The sequence below is a fragment of the Rhinatrema bivittatum genome, chromosome 7, assembly GCF_901001135.1.
Source record: "Rhinatrema bivittatum chromosome 7, aRhiBiv1.1, whole genome shotgun sequence".
In the NCBI taxonomy this organism is placed as follows: Eukaryota; Metazoa; Chordata; class Amphibia; order Gymnophiona; family Rhinatrematidae; genus Rhinatrema; species Rhinatrema bivittatum.
This window is the reverse complement of record NC_042621.1, coordinates 310,698,330-310,713,922: the sequence shown is the minus strand read 5'-3', so window position 1 is coordinate 310,713,922 and position 15,593 is coordinate 310,698,330. Positions and strand designations below refer to the sequence as shown.

The 15,593-nt window shown below is 52.1% G+C and overlaps 1 protein-coding gene across 1 annotated transcript in view; it reads right to left on the bottom strand.

Moving 5' to 3' along the window:
• PSTK (phosphoseryl-tRNA kinase) overlaps window positions 1-15,381 on the bottom strand; it is a 39,532-nt gene extending 24,151 nt beyond the window's left edge. Inside the window, exons 1-2 of the mRNA XM_029610582.1 lie at window positions 15,118-15,381; window positions 2,736-3,027 (exon numbers count right to left, since the gene is read on the bottom strand). Coding sequence (XP_029466442.1) covers window positions 2,736-3,027; window positions 15,118-15,330 — 505 coding nt within the window. The 5' untranslated portion in view covers window positions 15,331-15,381. The remainder of the gene's footprint in view (window positions 1-2,735; window positions 3,028-15,117) is intronic.
• Window positions 15,382-15,593: the final 212 nt, after the last annotated feature.

The following is a 15,593-nucleotide window of genomic DNA, read 5'->3' as shown; positions in this document are numbered from 1 at the left end:
TGCTGGCCAGATACAGGTGAGGTAACGTGACCTGAGCTATCAGTGCTGGCCAGATACAGGTGAGGTAACGTGACCTGCGCTATCAGTGCTGGCCAGATACAGGTGAGGTAACGTGACCTGTGCTATCAGTGCTAGGCAGATACAGGTAAGGTAACGTGACCTGCGCTATCAATGCTGGCCAGATACAGGTGAGGTAACGTGACCTGCGCTATCAATGCTGGCCAGATACAGGTGAGGTAACGTGACCTGAGCTATCAGTGCTGGCCAGATACAGGTGAGGTAACGTGACCTGCGCTATCAATGCTGGCCAGATACAGGTGAGGTAACGTGACCTGCGCTATCAGTGCTGGCCAGATACAGGTGAGGTAACGTGACCTGAGCTATCAGTGCTGGCCAGATACAGGTGAGGTAACGTGACCTGAGCTATCAATGCTGGCCAGATACAGGTGAGGTAACGTGACCTGCGCTATCAATGCTGGCCAGATACAGGTGAGGTAACGTGACCTGCGCTATCAGTGCTGGCCAGATACAGGTGAGGTAACGTGACCTGCGCTATCAGTGCTGGCCAGATACAGGTGAGGTAACGTGACCTGCGCTATCAGTGCTGGCCAGATACAGGTGAGGTAACGTGACCTGTGCTATCAGTGCTAGGCAGATACAGGTGAGGTAACGTGACCTGTGCTATCAGTGCTAGGCAGATACAGGTGAGGTAACGTGACCTGCGCTATCAATGCTGGCCAGATACAGGTGAGGTAACGTGACCTGCGCTATCAGTGCTGGCCAGATACAGGTGAGGTAACGTGACCTGTGCTATCAGTGCTGGGCAGATACAGGTGAGGTAACGTGACCTGTGCTATCAGTGCTAGGCAGATACAGGTAAGGTAACGTGACCTGCGCTATCAATGCTGGCCAGATACAGGTGAGGTAACGTGACCTGTGCTATCAGTGCTAGGCAGATACAGGTGAGGTAACGTGACCTGTGCTATCAGTGCTAGGCAGATACAGGTAAGGTAACGTGACCTGCGCTATCAGTGCTGGCCAGATACAGGTGAGGTAACGTGACCTGCGCTATCAGTGCTGGCCAGATACAGGTGAGGTAACGTGACCTGCGCTATCAGTGCTGGCCAGGTACAGGTAAGGTAACGTGACCTGCGCTATCAATGCTGGCCAGGTACAGGTGAGGTAACGTGACCTGCGCTATCAGTGCTGGCCAGATACAGGTAAGGTAACGTGACCTGCGCTATCAGTGCTGGTCAGATACAGGTAAGGTAACGTGACCTGCGCTATCAGTGCTATTCAGATACAGGTAAGGTAACGTGACCTGCGCTATCAGTGCTGGCCAGATACAGGTGAGGTAACGTGACCTGCGCTATTAGTGCTGGCCAGATACAGGTGAGGTAACGTGACCTGCGCTATCAGTGCTATTCAGATACAGGTAAGGTAACGTGACCTGCGCTATCAGTGCTGGCCAGATACAGGTAAGGTAACGTGACCTGCGCTATCAGTGCTATTCAGATACAGGTAAGGTAACGTGACCTGAGCTATCAGTGCTGGTCAGATACAGGTAAGGTAACGTGGCCTGTGCTATCAGTGCTGGTCAGATACAGGTGAGGTAACGTGACCTGAGCTATCAGTGCTGGCCAGATACAGGTGAGGTAACGTGGCCTGTGCTATCAGTGCTGGTCAGATACAGGTAAGGTAACGTGGCCTGTGCTATCAGTGCTGGTCAGATACAGGTGAGGTAACGTGGCCTGTGCTATCAGTGCTGGTCAGATACAGGTGAGGTAACGTGACCTGAGCTATCAGTGCTATTCAGATACAGGTAAGGTAACGTGACCTGTGCTATCAGTGCTGGTCAGATACAGGTAAGGTAACGTGGCCTGTGCTATCAGTGCTGGCCAGATACAGGTAAGGTAACGTGACCTGAGCTATCAGTGCTGGCCAGATACAGGTAAGGTAACGTGACCTGAGCTATCAGTGCTGGCCAGATACAGGTAAGGTAATGTGACCTGAGCTATCAGTGCTGGCCAGATACAGGTAAGGTAATGTGACCTGTGCTATCAGTGCTGGCCAGATACAGGTAAGGTAACGTGGCCTGTGCTATCAGTGCTGGTCAGATACAGGTGAGGTAACGTGGCCTGTGCTATCAGTGCTGGTCAGATACAGGTGAGGTAACGTGACCTGAGCTATCAGTGCTATTCAGATACAGGTAAGGTAACGTGACCTGTGCTATCAGTGCTGGTCAGATACAGGTAAGGTAACGTGGCCTGTGCTATCAGTGCTGGCCAGATACAGGTAAGGTAACGTGACCTGAGCTATCAGTGCTGGCCAGATACAGGTGAGGTAACGTGACCTGTGCTATCAGTGCTGGTCAGATACAGGTAAGGTAACGTGACCTGAGCTATCAGTGCTGGTCAGATACAGGTAAGGTAACGTGGCCTGTGCTATCAGTGCTGGCCAGATACAGGTAAGGTAATGTGACCTGTGCTATCAGTGCTAGCCAGATATATTTTTGCCTTGCCCTGGAATGCCCCCATCCCGCCTCTCTATTATCTGACTAAGATTTAGCTGCATAAACTTAACCGTTCGGTAGGGCAGGTGACCTGGCAGGAGAGCTGCATCCTGCTCTCAGCTCTGGGCACTGCAAAGCTCGCCCCACGTGACAGAGGGAGGCAGGAAGAGTCTGCAGAAAGCATGCATGGATAGGAGAAAGCCGAAGAGAAGTAAAAGATTACATTTCCGTGCCAGCTGGTAGACCTCGTATCTCATGCTCTGGTAATAGAAGTTATCGTCCAGTACCACGTAGAGGGGCCTGCGGGCTGTGGGGTTTAGCAGGCGATGCCGTGGTTCAGTGCCTGCCGATTCTGAAGACACCAGGCCCTGCTCCGTCAGAGTATTAACAAACCTTTGCCAGGTGTTGGGTATTCTTTGGGTTGGAGCACACAGAGAAGAACCGTTTTTAAGAGCCAGTAAGAAGTGCTCAACGTATATTAACAGCTGGCGTCTGTGCTGCTTCCAGCAGGACATCTAGAAAAATAATCACAAGTTCATATCAGCAGCAGTGAAGAAAATAAATCGCCCTGTGCAAAAGTACAGCCCACATAGGCTCTGGTTATTGGGCAGATTACATGGAGGGAGAGGGGAAAGGCTCCTATGCAGCACTGCATGTGCCAGATCCCAGGAGAGATGTGCACTGCAGCCTAGGCCGAACCCTCACACTAAACCTTAAACACCGAGGCCTTCCTGGAAAACTCTCTCAGCGCTGCACATCCCGCTCACTACATCTGGAGAAAGGCTTGACAGCTGCCAAGGACCTGTGAATCCCAAAGTAGAGCTTAGCACTCAGAAAGACGGCCCGTGCTAGGCTAACCTCACTGGTGCGCAGCTTCCCCAGCACCGAGCCTGCTTCTCGGGGTTTGCACGACGGATGTGCAAAATCGCCTTCCGATTTTTATCTGCCGTGGTTTGCCGCGTAACACGAGAGATCTGCGCACACTGGAGACCTCCCCTCGGGCACTCACACTGTGACAATCCTGAAAACCACAGGGCTGGGGAAGTTTCAGATTCAGGGAAAAATGTACAAACGTCGGGTGCTAGGCTGTGCTACTGGCGGCACGGCTGCAGCCTCCTGCAGTCAGGGAGCAGCACTTTCTCTGCAGTAGAAACTGCACAGGGCCTTGTAGTCTTGTGAGAGCTGCTGGCTCCCTGCCGATCTGACTGCAGAGGGAGAAAGCCTGCTCAGGACATGGGGAGGCAGCTGAATGTGCCACAGAGTGTGGGGGAGACGGAAGGGAAGGTGGTGAGGAAGGAGGGAGAGGGAAGAGAAGAGAAAGTGATGATGGGGGAGCACCGAGGGGGCCGATGCTGTAAAACGCGCGCTAGTGCCGAGGGCCTGTTTGCTTAACATCAGCACCGCCACAGCCCCTAGGCGTCCGATGCAATATTTAAACGAGTGGCAGCGTTAAGGAGGAGGCACTAACGGAGAACTGAACGTCCATGGCACTCAATGCTCTATCGCAGCGGGCGCTCACTGCTCGCATCCGTTTTCATCCCGCGACCTCAGCAAAAGATTGGCTGCCCCTCGCCATGGACGCCCAAATTGTGTGGCGACAAGAAAAGTCAAAACACACAGGTTCTCCTCCAGCAAAAGCAGTAAATTAAAGCGTCAGAATGACACTAAGGGGGCGGGCACACATCACAAGACAGAGAGCCTTAGTTTTTCATGTTTTTCATGAGTCCTTGACTGCAGGTTGTTTTTACGCCACTGCCGAGGCCGCAGTTAAATCTGGCGCATTAAAGAGCGTGCGTCGGGCACCAGCGCTGTACTGAATCAGGGGTAATAAGCAATGTCCTCACCTACGTGCAGTTTACACTGGGTGGGCACACGTTCTGCACGCGCTGATCTCCTTACCGCGCCGAGTGCCAGTCTATTCCAGGCTGAGCGCACTTTACCCCGCACGTTCCGCACGCGCCGATCTCCTTACCGCATCGAGTGCCAGTCTATTCCAGGCCGAGCGCACTTTACCCCGCACGTTGCCAGTCTAATTCCAGGCCGAGCGCACTTTACCCCGCACGTTCCGCGCGCGCCGATCTCCTTACCGCATCGAGTGCCAGTCTATTCCAGGCCGAGCGCACTTTACCCTGCACGTTCCGCACGCACTGATCTCCTTACCGCACCCAGTGCCAGTCTATTCCAGGCCGAGCGCACTTTACCCCGCACGTTCCGCGCGCGCCGATCTCCTTACCGCATCGAGTGCCAGTCTATTCCAGGCCGAGCGCACTTTACCCTGCACGTTCCGCATGCACTGATCTCCTTACTGCATCGAGTGCCAGTCTATTCCAGGCCGAGCGCGCTTTACCCCGCACGTTCTGCACGCGCTGATCTCCTTACCGCACCCAGTGCCAGTCTATTCCAGGCCGAGCGCACTTTACCCCGCACGTTCCGCTCTCCTTACCGCGCCGCGTGCCAGTCTATTCCAGGCCGAGCGCGCTTTACCCCGCACGTTCCGCACTCGCTGATCTCCTTACCGCGCCGCGTGCCAGTCTATTCCAGGCCGAGCGCGCTTTACCCCGCACGTTCCGCACGCGCTGATCTCCTTACCGCGCCGCGTGCCAGTCTATTCCAGGCCGAGCGCGCTTTACCCCGCACGTTCCGCACGCGCTGATCTCCTTACCGCGCCGCGTGCCAGTCTATTCCAGGCCGAGCGCGCTTTACCCCGCACGTTCCGCGCGCGCTGATCTCCTTACCGCACCCAGTGCAAGTCTATTCCAGGCCGAGCGCACTTTACCCCGCACGTTCCGCACGCGCTGATCTCCTTACCGCGCCGAGTGCCAGTCTATTCCAGACCAAGCGCACTTTACCCCGCACGTTCCGCACGCGCTGATCTCCTTACCGCGCCGAGTGCCAGTCTATTCCAGGCCGAGCGCACTTTACCCCGCACGTTCCGCACGCGCTGATCTCCTTACCGCGCCGCGTGCCAGTCTATTCCAGGCCGAGCGCACTTTACCCCGCACGTTCCGCAGGCGCTGATCTCCTTACCGCACCCAGTGCCAGTCTATTCCGGGCCGAGCGCACTTTACCCCGCACGTTCCGCACGCGCTGATCTCCTTCCCGCACCAGTGCCAGTCTATTCCGGGCCGAGCGCACTTTACCCCGCACGTTCCGCACGCGCTGATCTCCTTACCGCACCCAGTGCCAGTCTATTCCGGGCCGAGCGCACTTTACCCCGCACGTTCCGCACGCGCTGATCTCCTTACCGCACCCAGTGCCAGTCTATTCCGGGCCGAGCGCACTTTACCCCGCACGTTCTGCACGCGCTGATCTCCTTACCGCACCGAGTGCCAGTCTATTCCGGGCCGAGCGCGCTTTACCCCGCATGTTCTGCACGCGCTGATCTCCTTACCACACCCAGTGCCAGTCTATTCCAGGCCGAGCGCACTTTACCCCGCACGTTCCGATCTCCTTACCGCACCCAGTGCCAGTCTATTCCAGGCCGAGCGCACTTTACCCCGCACGTTCCGCACGTGCCGATCTCCTTACCGCATCGAGTGCCAGTCTATTCCAGGCCGAGCGCACTTTACCCCGCACGTGCCGATCTCCTTACCGCACCGAGTGCCAGTCTATTCCAGGCCGAGCGCACTTTACCCCGCACGTTCCGCACGCACTGATCTCCTTACCGCACCCAGTGCCAGTCTATTCCAGGCCGAGCGCACTTTACCCCGCACGTTCCGCACGCGCTGATCTCCTTACCGCGCCGCGTGCCAGTCTATTCCAGGCTGAGCACACTTTACCCCGCACGTTCCGCGCGCGCTGATCTCCTTACCGCACCGAGTGCCAGTCTATTCCAGCCTGAGCGCACTTTACCCCGCACGTTCCGCACGCGCTGATCTCCTTACCGCGCCGAGTGCCAGTCTATTCCAGGCCGAGCGCACTTTACCCCGCACGTTCTGCACGCACTGATCTCCTTACCGCGCCGCGTGCCAGTCTATTCCAGGCTGAGCGCGCTTTACCCCGCACGTTCCGCACGCGCTGATCTCCTTACCGCACCCAGTGCCAGTCTATTCCAGCCTGAGCGCACTTTACCCCGCACGTTCCGCACGCGCTGATCTCCTTACCGCGCCGCGTGCCAGTCTATTCCAGGCCGAGCGCACTTTACCCCGCACGTTCCGCACGTGCTGATCTCCTTACCGCGCCGAGTGCCAGTCTATTCCAGGACCGAGCGCACTTTACCCCGCACGTTCTGCACGCGCTGATCTCCTTACCGCGCCCAGTGCCAGTCTATTCCAGGCTGAGCGCGCTTTACCCCACACGTTCCGCACGCGCTGATCTCCTTACCGCGCCGCGTGCCAGTCTATTCCAGGCTGAGCGCGCTTTACCCCGCACGTTCCGCACGCGCTGATCTCCTTACCGCATCGAGTGCCAGTCTATTCCAGGCTGAGCGCGCTTTACCCCGCACGTTCCGCACGCGCTGATCTCCTTACCGCGCCGCGTGCCAGTCTATTCCAGGCCGAGCGCACTTTACTGCATCGGCCCCTGTGTTAGCGAGGCCTCACCTCAGGTCTCCATCAGAGGAAGCACTGCATGGACCAGTAAGGCTAGCAGCCCTGAGGGGGTACCTAGAGGAAGTACTGACTGCACCCCTCACTGCTCCCAAGGGACAGGAGAAGAGGGAGGGAAGGAGGAGGCGGAAGCAGAGAAGTACACAGCGGGTCGTTTCTCATGGCACTGGTGGGGAGGGGAATTCCTGCAGGTAACAGGACGCGTTCCTCGTCTCCCACCCTCTCTGACCTAGAGCAAGGAGGCTTTCTTGGGAGCAGAGCCGGGGAGGGATTAGCAGGTACAGGTCTGCATGCAGTTTTCACAAGGAAAAGTTTCCCTTTCATAAATTACACAGATTCTGAGAATAAAAAGTAGTCACAAGCTTTACATTTCTTTTTTTTAAATTTATACTTTATTGAAAATTTTTTTATATATTTCACCATAATTCCAAATAAGATAAGAAATCTTGTAATACAACATACATATCTTCAAAATACAATAATTATTACCCATAAACAAAATTATGTTGTTCAAGACAAAATAATATAATTGGGGGATCCCACAATAACATAATAAAACCAAATATATCTAGATAAGAGGAGAGAGAATTGCAATTTAATTCCTATTGGCCTTACTGTTAGATGTTATTAACTCTGTTGGGCTCAGATTTGTCTGCAATAAATGTCTCCAAATGTATGGGATCCGAGAATATAAATTTATTTCCCTGAAAATTTATATAACATTTAGCAGGAAACTTTAGAAAAAAAGTTGCCCCTATTTCTAGGGTTTTACTTTTCAGGGCAAGGAATTGTCTTCGACGGGCCTGTGTAGGCCTCGAGACATCTGGAAATAAATATACTCTTTGCCCACAAAAGGAGCGATCTTTATTCCTGAAAAACTTCTCAAAAACTTGATCTTTCTCTCTCTCAAGAGAGAAAGAAACAAATAAAGTAGTTCGTTTATTTATAATGTCTAGTGATTCCTCTAAAAAAGAGGAAATCCCTGGACTTCTCTCTCCTTCTTGATCTTGTGAATTTCTAGATTGATAGGGAAAATAAAATATCTTAGATACAATGGGAATTTTATCATCCTCATATGCTAGATTTTCCATTAAAAACTTTTTTTACCATACACCACAAGCTTTACATTTCTGAGCATAAGAACCTGTCATACTGGGTCAGACCCAAGGTCCAACAATCCCAGCATCCTGTTTCCAACAGTGCCCAATCCAGGTCACAAGAACCTGGCAGGATCCCAAACAGTAAATAGATCCCATGCTACTATCATAAAGTAATAAAAAGGGCTATTCCCTAAGTCTACTTGGAAAATGACAGTTGATTAACTTTTCCAGGAATTTGTTCAAAACTTTTTTTAAACCCAGCTATGCTAATTGTTTTAACCACATCCTCCAGCAATGATTTCCAGAGCTTAATTGTGCATTGAGTGAAAAAGAATTTTCTCTGATTTGTTTTGAATGTGCTATTTACTAACTTCATGGAGTTCCTCGTAGTCTTTGTATTTTTTGAAAGAGTAAATAACCAATTTACATTTACCTGTTCTATTCAACTCATGATTTTAAAGCCTCAGGGACAGGGGATGACAATGCAGGTGCTCAAACTACCTCAGGGGAAGCGACCGTAACTGCCAAACCACCTCGTCTTGTCTGAAGAATAATCTCTATATGGACTGCCCATTTACCACATCTGGAACCAGCCCTTTACCCCAGATGCTTGAAGGACTCCATGTGGCCCGGGGGAATTCCTGTGGCTACAAACTTCGTCTCCCCCAGGTCCTTGAGGTGAGGCCCCAAAAACAACATCTGGGAGGTAGAATGGCACATCTGAAAGTACCACCCTAATTACGGGCTCTAACTGCTAGGCTCCCACCCTAATTTGCCCTTTTAATGCCGGCACCACACTGGCCATCATGCTCAGGATCACCACGGCCTTTCCACTGGCCATGGTGGCTGCCAGCAGTGGCTTTGGCTCTGCTATGTTGGAGGCACAATTATGGATGTTCTGAGCAGGCAGCATAACATCCTCCACCAGTTCTGGGAGCCAACTCGTGACGGGGAAGAAGGCTTGCGTAACCTTTGCACTTTCCTTGCTCAATCGCAGGACTCGGTGTGACTAAGTCCACCCTTCCAGTTTCCTTTTATACCACACGGTGCTGTGCTTAGCCCTTGCTGGCTGAATGCTTCTTGTCCTTCTTTCTTTGGGCCTTCCCCACATGAGAAGATCTCATTTAGAGCTGGCACGACTTCTGACATCTTAAATGTGCCTACCTAGTTACAGGTCAGACCCTAATCCTGGGCTCCTTCTGGTGCTGCCTGCCCAGCTGCTCTCCCAGAGGGGTAGCAGGAAAGGACCAGCTCTCCATCAGCTCGTCCCACCTTTATCTTCGTCGTCGAGGGCTCTTCCTGAGCCTCCTCCCTGTCAGAGAGGTCTCCCAGCTTAGGTACCCTCTCCTGTGTCTCTCTCATCGCTGGTCTCCTTCAATGATCTAGAGTCATGAGGAGGCTTATTGGCTTACCTTGTCTGGGAGGAGGAGATTCAGTCGATCCGGTCTTGCTGACACCTCCATTAATTCCTCATCAAGTGGAGGTTCAGTACCTCCGAATCAGTGTTAGGGCTCGGTTCTCGTCTCGCCTTGGAATTCTTCTTCCCACGATCTTTTCCATCTCCCACAGGACCCAGAGAGGCTCCAGGCAGTGAGGCGACTCCCAGTAATCCATCCTCTAGCCCGTCACCACCTCAGGCAGGACCGATGTCCCTGGGACAGGGGAGGGGAGTGCCAGGGCACTCAGAGCGACATTAATGAAATCTCGCTGGGAGTCAAGGGCAGCCACAATGTTTTCTGCCACGAGGCTGGAAGCAGCTTCTCCACCTTCTTCCTGGGGCTCTGGCAGTACTGCAGCCCGGCCTTCCTCAGAGGTTGCTCTGGCTCAGGTCACTTGCTGGTGGTCCATTGGGTCTACCCAGGGGACATCGGTAAGTCCCCACCCCTAAACCCTTGCAGGCAGTGCCCGCTTCCTGAATGATGGGGGGGGGGGGGGGGGCCTTAGAGCCAGAGCACGACCTGTTCCTTCTAAATGTTGGAAGCCAACTTGAGACCAGGAGCAGAATTGTGCCTTGCTTTCTTCTGCTCCCCACAGAGTCCCTTTTTTAGAATATTAAATGGGGAGGGGGGCACTAAATGCACAACAAAGAAAATGCCAAAGGAAGAAGGCAAACAAAACTTCTCAAAACAGAAAAGAGAAATAGTTCCTTCCCTTCTGAAGGGGGGGGGGGGGGGGGAAGAGAAGCAAGCTGGGGCTGCTACTGTAGCCCCAAGAAATAATTAATCCAAAAATACACTAACTAAAAGGGGAAAACAATATCCTGCTATCTTCAGACCTGATTAGATGTGGCACGGAAAAGTCAACACTGCCTGCTGCTCTGATCCAAGTCAGCCACTGAGCTCTGCTGTCAGCACCTTGCAGCAAAGGGAGCTCTTTCTGAGAACGTACAATCACGCAAGCCTCTTCTTCCAAGCTACATCAAGAGTCACCAGCAGAGGGAGCTCCTTTCTGAGAACGTACAATCACGCAAGCCTCGTCTTCCAAGCTACATCAAGAGTCACCAGCAGAGGGAGCTCCTTTCTGAGAACGTACAATCACGCAAGCCTCTTCTTCCAAGCTACATCAAGAGTCACCAGCAGAGGGAGCTCCTTTCTGAGAACGTACAATCACGCAAGCCTCGTCTTCCAAGCTACATCAAGAGTCACCAGCAGAGGGAGCTCCTTTCTGAGAACGTGCAATCACGCATGCCTCTTCTTCCAAGCTACATCAAGAGTCACCAGCAGAGGGAGCTCCTTTCTGAGAACGTGCAATCACGCATGCCTCCTCTTCCTAGCTACATCAAGAGTCACCAGCAGAGGGAGCTCCTTTCTGAGAAAATGTAATCACGCATGCCTCCTCTTCCTAGCTACATCAAGAGTCACCAGCAGAGGGAGCCCCTTTCTGAGAATGTGTACTCATGCATGCCTCCTCTTCCAAGCTACATCAAGAGTCACCAGCAGAGGGAGCCCCTTTCTGAGAATGTGCAATCACACAAGCCTCGTCTTCCAAGCTACATCAAGAGTCACCAGCAGAGGGAGCTCCTTTCTGAGAATGTGTACTCATGCATGCCTCCTCTTCCAAGCTACATCAAGAGTCACCAGCAGAGGGAGCCCCTTTCTGAGAATGTGCAATCACGCAAGCCTCGTCTTCCAAGCTACATCAAGAGTCACCAGCAGAGGGAGCTCCTTTCTGAGAATGTGCAATCATGCATGCCTCCTCTTCCAAGCTACATCAAGAGTCACCAGCAGAGGGAGCCCCTTTCTGAGAATGTGCAATCACGCAAGCCTCGTCTTCCAAGCTACATCAAGAGTCACCAGCAGAGGGAGCCCCTTTCTGAGAATGTGCAATCACACAAGCCTCGTCTTCCAAGCTACATCAAGAGTCACCAGCAGAGGGAGCTCCTTTCTGAGAATGTGTACTCATGCATGCCTCCTCTTCCAAGCTACATCAAGAGTCACCAGCAGAGGGAGCTCCTTTCTGAGAGCGTGCAATCACGCAAGCCTTGTCTTCCAAGCTACATCAAGAGTCACCAGCAGAGGGAGCTCCTTTCTGAGAACGTGCAATCACGCATGCCTCCTCTTCCTAGCTACATCAAGAGTCACCAGCAGAGGGAGCTCCTTTCTGAGAAAATGTAATCATGCATGCCTCCTCTTCCTAGCTACATCAAGAGTCACCAGCAGAGGGAGCCCCTTTCTGAGAATGTGCAATCACGCAAGCCTCGTCTTCCAAGCTACATCAAGAGTCACCAGCAGAGGGAGCTCCTTTCTGAGAATGTGTACTCATGCATGCCTCCTCTTCCAAGCTACATCAAGAGTCACCAGCAGAGGGAGCTCCTTTCTGAGAACGTGCAATCACGCAAGCCTCGTCTTCCAAGCTACATCAAGAGTCACCAGCAGAGGGAGCTCCTTTCTGAGAACGTACAATCACGCATGCCTCTTCTTCCAAGCTACATCAAGAGTCACCAGCAGAGGGAGCTCCTTTCTGAGAACGTACAATCACGCATGCCTCTTCTTCCAAGCTACATCAAGAGTCACCAGCAGAGGGAGCTCCTTTCTGAGAACGTACAATCACGCATGCCTCTTCTTCCAAGCTACATCAAGAGTCACCAGCAGAGGGAGCTCCTTTCTGAGAATGTGCAATCACGCAAGCCTCGTCTTCCAAGCTACATCAAGAGTCACCAGCAGAGGGAGCTCCTTTTTGAGAAAATGTAATCATGCATGCCTCGTCTTCCAAGCTACATCAAGAGTCACCAGCAGAGGGAGCTCCTTTTTTGAGAAAATGTAATCACGCAAGCCTCGTCTTCCAAGCTACATCAAGAGTCACCAGCAGAGGGAGCTCCTTTCTGAGAATGTGCAATCATGCATGCCTCCTCTTCCAAGCTACATCAAGAGTCACCAGCAGAGGGAGCCCCTTTCTGAGAATGTGCAATCACGCAAGCCTCGTCTTCCAAGCTACATCAAGAGTCACCAGCAGAGGGAGCTCCTTTCTGAGAATGTGCAATCACGCAAGCCTCGTCTTCCAAGCTACATCAAGAGTCACCAGCAGAGGGAGCCCCTTTCTGAGAATGTGCAATCACGCAAGCCTCGTCTTCCAAGCTACATCAAGAGTCACCAGCAGAGGGAGCCCCTTTCTGAGAATGTGCAATCATGCATGCCTCTTCTTCCAAGCTACATCAAGAGTCACCAGCAGAGGGAGCTCCTTTCTGAGAAAATGTAATCATGCATGCCTCATCTTCCTAGCTACATCAAGAGTCACCAGCAGAGGGAGCTCCTTTCTGAGAAAATGTAATCATGCATGCCTCCTCTTCCAAGCTACATCCTGAGCCCAGAATGTGGGAATAGGCATTACACAGCAGGTGTAGCCAGGCCCCGCTTTCAGTGGCTCAAACAGCAGTACTAATCTCCCTCCCAAGTTGCCTCTTTTGAATGCATCATCCCCAAGCTGAGTGAGATAGGGAGCGCATGCACCGAGCACTGGATGTTGTGAGCAGCAGCAGTAGTGGAGGAGCTCTGGCAGCCAAGGTAAGTAACCAAGCCAGCTGCCCGCATCAAGCCAACTTCTCTTTTTCTCTGCACTTGTTAATAGAGGAAACTGGTCCAGTATGGCTAGTTCATATCCATCTCCACTCCCTTTGTTTTAAAATTGGGAAGCAAGACTAGTGGGACTTTCATTGGTTCCCTAGCTTTTTTTTTTTTTTTAATTTACAATTAAATGATACAAAACAAGGAAATCCAAGATCATTCCACAAGGAAAAAAATACCATGATTACATATACACAACAACTCTGAATAAGTACACATCAAATGGGAACAACAGCTTCTACTCCTAGCAATTAACAAGAAGCTTTAGCCAAAATAAGAGTTTCTAGCTGTGCTGGATGAAGAAAAACAAATGTATCCCCCTGTAACTCTACTAAACACTTACAGGGGAATTGTAAGTAAAACGAAGCCTCCATTGCTAGAACCCAAGGTTTCAAACTGAGAAACAACTCTCTTTTGGCTTGGGTTTCCTTAGAAACATCTGGAAACACTTGCACAAAATGCTCACAGAACAAGGACCCCTTATATTTAGAGTATTGTTGAAGAAGTAACTTTATGGCAAACTGAGATTAGGTAAACTAGAAAAGTAGACAGAGAGAACTATCAGAACGATATGCATGGCACCTTCTGATGTTCCCAATCTTCTTACCGGGCATATAATAATACTTAGATACGGGGAAACATGTAGCTAGGGAAAACTGCTAAATTCCAATCACTCCGTTTTTAAACAATTTAATGCCAGACAAAAAAGTTTTTGGAAAATTCAGCAAGCACAAATTTTGAGATCTCAATGTATTTTCCAGCATGTCCCCATTTATAGTGAAGAGTCAAATTATCTTTAATTCCTTTGACTAAGGAAGGTTGCATATTAGTAATCATTCCAGGCTGAGCACTTTAATTGCTCTCAATTAGTCCCTGGCTATTGTCCATCTCCGTTAGCTTAGAAGATACAGCAGATGAGAAATGGCATAACAGAAATAGAATTAGAGAAAGGTCTCGATACGGGAGACAATTCTCCAAGCACTACAACTTTTAGAGAAATGTCGCTGGTTCCATAGATATAACCGAGGTCTCCCCATGTTCAGAACTAGGAGGATGCACAGGATTTGCTATAACACTGGGGACTCAAGCAGTAACTGCCTCAGTCCCATGCATCAGAGGCGAAGCTCTGTCACAGAGGAGGAGGAAATGTACCCTCTGCACTCAGACCCCCTGCAGGGATGAATTGACTTTGCTCCACAGGACCCTCGTGGGGGAGCTGAGCTCTGCAGTCGGGGGGGGGGGGGGGGGCTGCGGAGAACTCCCGGCCTGGATCAGAAGCCCCCGGCAGTCAGGGGCTACCTCTAGCTCTCCCAGTATCAGGTTCGCATGTGCCTTGGGCTTGAAAAGATTGGGAGATACTGCCTTAGGCTCTGGGGCTTCTTCTCGAACAGGGGTCCAGGGCCTCACACAAGAAACACGGAAAAAGCAAAACCACCTCCTGAAGAACCACCCCACAAGGAGGCAAGGGAGAGCTAGGAGCGGCAGCAGAGTCCGAGCAAACGGCCTGATGCTGCCCCCATGGCCCGCGTGGAGCTGCAGTGCTGCACGTCCTGGGGGTCTCAGAACTACAGCTCCATGCGTGCAGCACTGGAGCCAGCCGGCAGCCTCCATGCACCTCCCATTTTTAGGCTCCTCCACCTGCAGTCTGCATGCACCAGACACAGATGGGCAGGGCCCGCTTTCTGCTCCTCTCCTGCACAGTACGGAAACTCGGCTGCCACCTTTCCTATTAATAATTGCAACATTTTACAATTATTGCATGGCCTGAGCTGTATTAAGGAAGCCATCTAGAAACTCGGCTGGCGCCTCAAGTGGTTAAAATAAATTATAGTAAAGCGCGTCTCTCCCAGACTCCTCCTCCAGGGCGGGGCCTCCTTTGACCCCGCCTTCCAGCTTACCTCCAGCTGCGGCAGGAAAGCTTCCGCGGGGATGACGTCATCGTAGGAAATGCGCGCGCAGTCCCAAGCAGCGCCGCGGCCCAGGGCCCGGGCCAGAGAGGATTTACCGGCGGCGGGGAGCCCGCAGAGCACGCAAAGGCCGACAGGCCTGGCTCTGGCAGGGGCCATAGGAAGCGCTTCCATGGGCCAAGGGTGCGGCGGAGTCTGACGCATGCGCACGTAACCTAATCCAATGACAGGGCGCTCAGCCAATCAGAAGAGGTCTTGGGAGAGACGGAGCGAGGCAAATTTACGTTAATGACGTGAGACTGGAAGCAGCCATTTTTGCTTTGGGCAAAACTTCCCAAACCTACAATAGGCCCTGGGCGAAAGCATAAAGGAAGAAGGCAAAGCTACACATGAAATGCGTCACTCACACAGTAGAGGTGGTGGTGCGCGCGTTAGTAGAGCCTGCATGTAGCAGTGTACTTGCATTG